We start from the raw sequence: 8,811 nt of genomic DNA, 5'->3' as shown, positions 1-8,811 counted from the left end.
GAGCAGATGGAAACCAGTCTTTGGTGAGGAGGAAGCCCCTAGGAATGGCTGTTCTGTTTCCTGGGGTGACATCAAGCCTCCCATCTCCGTATTACTGATAGGAAAATCCCGTGACCTCCTTTGGCTAAATGCAGTTCTGCCCTCGTGTCCTCTGCGTTCAGTTGAAGACAGTGCCTGCCTTTGGTGAAATGCCCAGTTAAATGCAGGACTGAATTCAGTACGTGGTTAAAAAGTAGGACATGTTCTAGTTCAATATAGTATTTACCCTGAGTTGAAACAGCTTTTATCCTTATGCAAATAGTACCTTACCCTTACACACAATGCCTCCTGTTGGTTAAATGTGGCGGCTTCCTTTCCCCATAGATCTCACCTACTCTTGTTTAAAAGTAGTCCCTACCTTTAAATCCAGAACGGACCCTCGGTCAGATACGCCATGCCCTTCAGTATAGGCCCTGCCCTCATCTGCTCGGTTTCAATCTGTTACGTCTTAGCTTGGTGTTTCTCAAAGTTTGTCTCCAAATCGGTCTGGCCGTCCCACCCACCCCCAGTTAGTCGTGACCATCCAGTCCTTCTGCTCCACACCCTTCACGGATGCCGTTGGTTCCAGTCACCAGCTGAGTCTGTCTGCCTGCTGCCCCGTACCCCTTTGGTCTCCCTGCCTTCTCCTGCCCTTGGGCATACCCACACAGTCCTGGTGTCCTGGTCATGGGAATCCCGGGTATGGTGAAGAAAACACTGGGGCCAGGAGTAGCCCAAAAGGGAGGGGCTGAGGTTTGGGCACAAGACCCACAGCAGGCTCCGGCCCTGCCACTTGCTGACCGAGAAGACCTTAGGCAAGAACCTCGATGATTCTCACGGGCCGTTTCCGAGCTGTGACATTCACTGTCCTCTTAGGGAAATGCTTCTGAACCCTTTGCCCCACTGCCCTGACCTACGTCAACACCTTCCAAAGTGCCCTCTCTAGCTAGACAACAGAGTTCCTCCCTACCTTGTCAAAGCCTGCCTGCTCCCTCTCCATCCCGGGGGACTGCTGGTTGACGCGGGGGTTCAGAGCAGGGAAGGTTGGGGCAGTGGCCAGAGAGGGCGTGAGACCCAGAGCCCAAAACCACAAACACGGCACACAGGCTCAGTCCAGGAGAGCTAGAGCTTGAGTTTCTTTCCCTGCCCCAGCACCACCCTGCCTGGGGACAGAACCCGTATCCTCCCAGTCCCTCGCTGCCACCTCCAGCTGGCCTAGGCTCAGGGCTGGGATCACAGATTGGATCTGTCTGGGAACTCGTGTTCGGAGTCGTCGAGAAAGGCCTGAAGCAGCAGTCTCCAGGCATCCTTGACCGCCTCATCCAGAGACGTGCGGAGCATCTGGTAGATGGTGGCGAAGGAGATGCCACAGTTGGCCAGGGTGCCAAGGATGGGCGCGTTGAGGAGCTCCTGGGTGAAAGCAGAGGCATCCCGGGAGGCCTGGCCCAGTCGTTCCACCACCAGCGCCTCGGTGACCTGGGTCTCCGGGCCCTGTGCCACCTCCAGGATCTTGTGCAGGGGTTGACCCGTCTGCCCCGCCAGCACGGCGAGGGAGTCCTTGTCCAGCCCGAAGCTGCAGCGGTAGCCTTGCAGGGAATCGATGAGCATGTGTAGGTCGCACACCACATCCCGTACACCTGGCATGGGGCTCGGGTTGATGCCAGAGGCCACCGCGGCCACCAGCCAGATGTGCTGCCCCAGCGAGGCTGCCTTCTTCTCCAGGATGGGCTTCGAGACGTTGGGCAGGGCCTGCAGAAACGCATGCCGCTTGTGGCTCTGGAGCTCCTTCACTATCATCTCCTCCAGCAGGTGGAAGTCGTACTTGCCCAACTCAAACATGGAGAGCAGGAAGATCCCGGGGTCCTGCAGGCCCCCTGCTGCAGAAGACAAGAGCACCATGCCGTTTTGGCGGTTTTGGCGCCGAGCAGGCCCTGAGGTCCCTACAGCTGCCTTGGCGCGAGCGCGAGGACTTGCCAGGAGCGCGCAGCGCGGGGCTGGAGAGTGTTGGCCCCGCCCCGGATCCCAGCCTTGATCCCTGCTGCCCCGCCCCCGCCCCCGCATGGCCTCGGGCAAGTTACCAAACCACACAAGGGGGTAACGACCTACCACCTAGAGAAACCGGTAGGTGAAAAGAGTGCATGGAAGCAGTGTCTGTGGTAATCCCTTAAACGCTAGCTGCCCTCAGCCACAGGTGCCGGCGCCCCGTGGGCACGTAGCATTTGCACGGCTCTAACTTGGCAAATACACGAGCCAGCACGCCTCCCGTATCCTTAATGCAGGTGATTGGTCTCTGTCACCTGTGCCTGAGGAGCGCCAACTCTCAGGAAATGAATGGCAGCTGTGAGCCTCACCCCACTGCGGGGCCCAGCTCGGTCACATGGCATGACATTGGACGACCCCTCTCCCCGCTGTGGGCCTTGGCTGGCAGAGGCAGGCGACCCTTCCAGAACCCACACTCCCCAGCCCCCCAGCGCCTGCCCCTCACCCTCCAGCCGCCGGCAGCAGTCATCCCGGATCTGGCTGAGCATCCTCTCCTCCGAGAAGGTGCTGGGGCGCCGGCTGCGGGAGGCGGCAATGTCCACGTCCACCTTGGAGCGGATGAGGTAGAAGCACTTGCCGCACTGCCGGAGCTCACAGGCCAGCTGGGCATGGTGGGCGGCAAAGCTCTCCAAGCTGATGATGATGAAGAAGTCGTAACGGGGCCGGCAGCACCCGCTGGAGGTATTTTTTGGCCTGGAAGGTGGGCGCGCTGATGCCCAGCAGGTCCCAGATGATGACGTTGGGGTACTTCGGGTGTGCATACAGCGTGGGCCCCACTGTCATTTCCACCACACCAGTGTAGGCCGATTTGGGGTCCTCATCTCCCAGCCCCCTGATGGCATTGACAAAGGTCGACTTGCCTGAGCCCGTGACCCCCGTGATGCCAACGTCCAGCCTGGCATTCTCCAGCGAGTAAAGGGTGTCCTGGAGCTTGGTGGCTACTGCTGACATGTCCCCTGCCTCGAAGGCTCCCTTCAGAGTGCCGCTGTCCCCCCATAGCTTCAGTATCTTGGACTGGCTGAGGCTCGACGAGAAGACTCTGCTTGCCATGGGCCCCCCGACATCCAGGTGTCCGTCTTCAGGATCGATGACCTTCAACAGTACAGGTGAGGGAGCGTTCGCCCTCTGTTCTCTCACCCCTCAGCATGCCCCAGTACTTGAGGCATAGCCTGCAGTCGTACTGAGAGAGCAACCATATGCCAGGCCCGGTGCTAAATGCTTGAGTTCAGTTCACTCTGATTCATCACTGCCAGGTTCTCCTCCTGGAGTATCTCCGAAAACCCCAACACCCGGTAAAGGAGATTCCCTGACTATCTGCATTTGGCAGTGAGAGGAGGAATCAGATGCCCAAGGCCCCCAGCTTGTGCATGGAGTGTTGGGAATGGGAAGTGGGTCTTACGATGATAGAATTCAAATTCTTTTTCTTTTTTTTTTTTTTTAAGATTTTAGTTTTAAATAATCTCTCCGCCCAACATGGGGCTTGAACTCACAACCCTGAGATCAAGCAAGAGTCACACACTCCTCTGCCTTAGCCAGCCAGGGGCCCCTAGAATTTAAATGCCTAAGTAACACTGTATGGCATTTACTGGGCGCCAAACACCGTGATCAGCAATATAGGGCAGTGATGAAGGGCCAGACCCGTCATCATCGCTGATAGAGGCTGGTGTTTGCTCACTGTGTACCTGGGACCAGTCACTGTTCTAACCACAAGCATCATTTCATGAAGTCCCCACTGTGCAGGGTAGGAAACCAAGGCTCAGGGAGGTAAAAGCCCCTCACCAAATGTCTTCCAGCCAGCCCTGGAGCCAGAATATGGACTGGCCCCTCCGATCCTTTTGCCATACAACCTCCCCACCCCATCCTTGCGCAGCCGATCACCCACCGTGGGCCAGGCAGGTCCTCTTTGGGCACTGCAGCTCCAACACCAAGAAGAGAGACTCGACAGGATGGGCCTGGTGCACGTGTGAAGTCACTGCCCCCACCGTCACTGGCTTCCCAGTACCCCCATCTGCTTGGGAACAGCATTGCGCGCCTCCACGCACCCCGCCCAGCCTCTGAGCTTCGGAGTCCTCATTGGCGTGATGGCCTGGGGCACCAGTGCTGACACTGGGAACGCAGGACAGCAACTAGTCCCAGCCATGCTAGGGACTTGGGTGACACTGGGTGGGTCCTGTCCCCTTCTGCAGCCTTTATTTCCCCCATCCGTTCGGTTCCTCACCTGTGAAATGGATCGAAGACTCCCCAGGGCCCTCCAGCTCTGTTTTAGGAAGACTCAGGGTCTACTGTCGACGAGGTTCGGAGGCCAGCTTGGGAAAAGCTTGGAGAATCAGGCTGCACTTGGTCTTTCTCTGTGGGTAGCCATGGGTTTTCAACAGGGAAGGGAGAGGTGCGTGGTGGACATCGAAAGCACCCGCAGTGGCCTTTGCAGGATGAGGCAGGGGCAGGAGCCAGTGGAGAGGGTGAGGCCTGGGCTAGAACAGGGGTTGAGGCGGTGGGGATGGGAAAGGGAGAGATGGTGGCAGAAAGGACAGGACAGGGCGACCCGTGGGTCTTAACCTTAGGACCATTGTGGGGAGCATCACTACTCACGCCTGACATTCCCATCCCAGCCACTTGGGGCCCAGGAGTCCTGTGTTTAGGATGATGTCTGAGGGTGCACAGGTGTAGGGATGTGGGCTGTGTTTTTGAGAATAGATTTGGAGTGGATCATCCCATCCTCATATCTGGGAGTCTGGGATTTCCATTTCTACTATTATAATTTCCATCATCCCCCACACCTTCACGGGTGCAGAAAGGTCCAGGTGAACCCAAACGTAGTCCTGGCAGAGCCAATGAGAAGGCCTTCCAGGAAAGGAAGAATCCTGTTGCAAAGCCCAGAGCTCTGCGGCAGAGAGGACTGGCACCCCCTTTAATCCTCCGGGGAAAGTGGTCCCTCCTTGCCTGGAACTGTTTCCTAGGTTCAAGGTCATTTGAGGCCCCCAAATAAGGCAAGAACCCTCCCCAGATCTGGGAATATCCATAGGCGGTATTCGTGAGTACCTAGGGGTGAGGCCACCTCCCCTGCCCTCCAGTCCCTGCTCCGCCACCAGCCTTGTACACAGCTGCCAGAGCCTTCTTGTGAATTCCTGGAAACTCAGCTTTCTCTGCACCTAAATCCGGCCCTTCCCCGACCGCTTGTCCAAGCCCACAGAAGCCGTAGGGCAGCCCCTGTCCTGGCCAGAGCCCCTAATCGGGTAGTTTTTAATTTTCTAAATATGTGTGACCCTTGACTTGGCATGTGAGGTCGGGCTTGAGCATGTAGGAAGGGGTCAGGTTCACTTTTGCATTCCACCGAAGAGCCAAGGGCAGAGCAAGAGCCTGCCCACGGTTTGGTTTTGCACACACGGATCCCCTCACCCCGTGTTGCCCACACCCAGGGACACCTGCAGCCATGTGCCTCTCTCAGGAGTCTCCCCACCCACCCCCCGCTGTCACCCCGGCTCAGCCCCTTGGCCTTCAGCACAACCCCAGCCTTCGTGCACCCACACAGCCAGGCAGACACGGCAGGTCCACCTCCAGTCAGCAGACTGCCCACCACCTCAGACCCACAGCATCGGAATCCAGGACGCTCACCCAGGCCCCTCACACTCACACACACACCAGAAAGCTTATCACCACACAGGTCCCCGCACGCACACCTGCACGCTCTCCAAAACGACACGTTCTAGGTGGCAGGATTCACCCTCAGCCCCCTCTCTCCTCCGATGGGCAGAGAAAGGGCCCACCAGCCTTCCCGCCGGCCCAGGCTCCCCGCGGAGGCCAACACAAAGCCGTCGGGCCTCCCCCCTCCCCGGCCCCCCACACCCGCCATCACTCACTGGCAGCAGGGCTGGCCCAGGATGTCCCACGTGTCCCCCACCCTGTTTAACTGGTTGCCAGGCACCATTGTGCCCATCCTGGGCACCAACTGGCTGCCCTCCCCCCTCCCGAGGAGGCCTGTGGGATGCGGGGCTTCCCGGAAAGGGACCGAAGATGGCAGCAAAAATAAGTACCATTGCCAGCCCCAATCTCCACTAAGTTGACGCCTGTCTTGGATCCAGGCCGGACTGTCCCGTTGCCCCACAAATCTCCCCTGGCTACCAGGGGACCAGGGCCTGCCATCCATACCCTGAAGCTCTCCCTGCCCAGAGCAAGTCCCATCCGGGTTCAGCGTGTCCCACAGGCCTCCTGGGGCCCCTCCGCGCCTCGCCACCCCCACCCCCCCAAGGTGGCAAGCTCGGGCCCTCGGCGGTACACATTTCCACCACACCGGCTTTGTTAAGCTGGTTTTGTTAAGGCTTGGTCTGTGGGTGAGGCAGGGGGTGGGGCCGCACGTTCACTTCTCTTCCGACAAGTCCCGCTTCTTCCAGCTGTCCAGAATGTACTTGAGGAGGAGGCCAAGCTTCCGGCGGGTCGAGAGCGGGGCTTCCTCGCAGCCCCCCTCCCCGGAGCCCCGCTTCTCCACGCCATTGTCGCCGGCCGCCTCCAGGCTGACCTCAGACGGCGGCTCGTCCTCCTCCAGGGCCTTGATGCGAACCCGCTGGGCGTCCTCGGCCATCTCGTTGAGGCAGCCCTGGAGCATGGTGTAGACGGTGCCGAAGCTGATGCCGCCGGCCACCAGGGTGCCAAACACGGGGATGCCCCTCTCGAAGGCGCGGGCCACCCGCATGGCGCCGTCGGACGACTGCGAGTAGAGCCGCAGGACCGTTTCCGGCGACACCTCGTTGGCCAGCGGGGAGCGGATGACGGAGCGCAGGTCCCCCGCCTGCTTGCCCACCTGCTCGGCCAGCTTGGCCAGCGAGTCTTCGTCCAGGCCGAAGCTGCGGTGGTAGCCGCGCAGCGAGCGGATGAGCAGGGCGTCGTCGTAGGCGGCCGCCAGCCCGGGCACGGGCAGGGCCTGGATGACGCCCGACACCAGGGCCGTCTTGAGCACTTGCTCCTGGAGCATGTCCTTCTTCTTCTGCAGGGCCTCCAGCGAGATGTCGGGCAGCGAGAGCAGGCCGGCGTGGCGCCGGTGGGCCGGCAGGTCGTGCTCCCAGGTGGACATGAGCAGCGGGAAGTCGTAGCGGGCCGGCGACAGGTTGGACACGAGGAAGATGCGGGGGTCGCTCACGCCGGCCGCCCGCAGCCGATCGGCGCAGTGGTCCCGGATCTCCTGCAGGGTGGTCGCCTCGCTAAAGCCCGATGGCCTCTGGGTGCGTGTGGCCGCCAGGTCCTCGTCCACCTTGGTTCGCACGAAGTAGAACTTCTTGCCCTGGCGCAGGATCTCGGAGGCCAGGCGGGTCTCCACGGCCCCGCAGCGGCGGGGGGACACCAGCAGGAAGAAGTCGTAGCGGCCGAAGTCCACCTGCTTCAGGTACTTGTCAGCTGGGCAGCCCGGAGAGCCGGCCCCCGGCAGGTCCCACAGGGTCACGTCGGGAAACTGGGGGTGTGGGTAGGGCGACGGCTGCATTGTGGTCTCCACAACACCCGTGAGGGCCGCACCGGGGTCCTCGGCACCCAGACCGCGGAGGGCGTTGATGAGGGAGGACTTGCCAGCGCCCGACTCGCCTGTGACTCCCACCTCCAGGCGGACGCTCTCGGAGGAGGCCAGCAGCTCCCGGAGGCGAGAGGCTGCCTGCGGGAGGTCGCCCGACTCGAAGGCCGTGCGCAGGGCCTCCAGCTCTTCCTTGGCCATGAGGATGGTGGTCTCCTCCTCCCCGGGCACTGCTGGCAACTTCGAAGTAGCCATGGTGACCAGTGGTTCGGAGGGCACGGGAGCTGGGGGAGAGTCACGGGACACGTGGTCCTCAGCGTCTGCGGGGGGTAGAAGGGAGCCGTTCACTTCTCCTGGGCCTTGGTGCAGGGTAGGGAGAGAGAGACACCAAGGACATAAGGGCAGTCCCTCCGGCCCACCCCTTCTCAAAAAACCTGAGTACAGATCTGGCACGAGGTGGGGGGCTTTGGGGTCTCACAAGCCCAGGCTCATATCCCATCCCTGCCCCTGACTTGCTGTGTGACCTGGGGCAGAGCGAGGCACCTCTCTGAGCCTGTTCCTCTGCGTGAAGGGCATAGCGAGTGCCTCCTGCGGTGTGCGGGAGTCTTCAGGGAAGTGGCCTGATGGCCGCTTGTGGCTCAGGCGGTCACACAGGGCCCCAGGCTTGGAAGGCTCAGCTCTCAGCTTAATGCTCTGCTGACAGTGACTGAAATTCTTATGGATACTTGAGCCAGGGGCCTGTGTTTTCATTGGGCACCACGCTGTACAAATGTGGTAACCAGGCCTCCCAAGGAAAGGGCCGAAGCCCAGCACCCGGGCCCAGGCAAAGCACACTCATCTCCTGCCCCTGCTGCCGTTGGGGGCAGCGGGAAGGGGTGCTGAAGGGGACCCCGACCCTGGAGCCAGACCCAGGCTCAAATCCTGGCTCCCTTATGTACGGGCTGAGTGACTGGGGTGAGTGACTTGAAACACTCCGTCTCCTTCCCCTTGTCTGTAAGATGAGGCCAGTCACTGTGGTAACAGCAAACCCCTCCTTGGGTCTTCGAGAATTGAGTGAGTTGATACATAGGAAGCATTTGAAATATTGCCCGGCTCACAGCAGGCAGGAGGCGTTATCAACCTGGTTAGCATTCCTAGCTGGGTGACTTCAAGCTGTGTGACTTCTGCGTGTACCGCGGAAGACACCCTTGCTATCTCACGGGGCTTGGGAGGCCTGCAACGGTCGTGAGCCCGCCCATCTGGCCCTAGGCCAGCGTTCT

General features: G+C 60.3%; 2 protein-coding genes across 2 annotated transcripts; both read right to left on the bottom strand.

Annotated features, from left to right (window-relative positions):
* Positions 1–1,251: 1,251 nt before the first annotated feature.
* On the bottom strand, positions 1,252–3,108 carry LOC308358369 (interferon-inducible GTPase 5-like; the record flags this gene model as incomplete). Its single annotated transcript, XM_080828553.1, is given in 3 exon segments — positions 1,252–1,895; positions 2,504–2,717; positions 2,719–3,108. Coding segments are annotated over 3 exon segments (1,248 nt in total).
* A 3,304-nt stretch (positions 3,109–6,412) lies between these two features.
* Positions 6,413–7,807, bottom strand: LOC308358288 (interferon-inducible GTPase 5; the record flags this gene model as incomplete). The annotated part of the gene is made up of 1 exon (XM_080828451.1): positions 6,413–7,807. The coding sequence occupies one exon, from the start codon at positions 7,805–7,807 to the stop codon at positions 6,413–6,415; it is 1,395 nt and encodes a 464-aa protein (XP_080684577.1).
* Between the last annotated feature and the right edge of the window lie 1,004 nt (positions 7,808–8,811).

The sequence above is a fragment of the Martes martes genome (assembly GCF_963455335.1).
Source record: "Martes martes genome assembly, chromosome: 17".
Taxonomy (NCBI): Eukaryota; Metazoa; Chordata; class Mammalia; order Carnivora; family Mustelidae; genus Martes; species Martes martes.
This window is presented reverse-complemented; position numbering and strand designations above follow the sequence as displayed.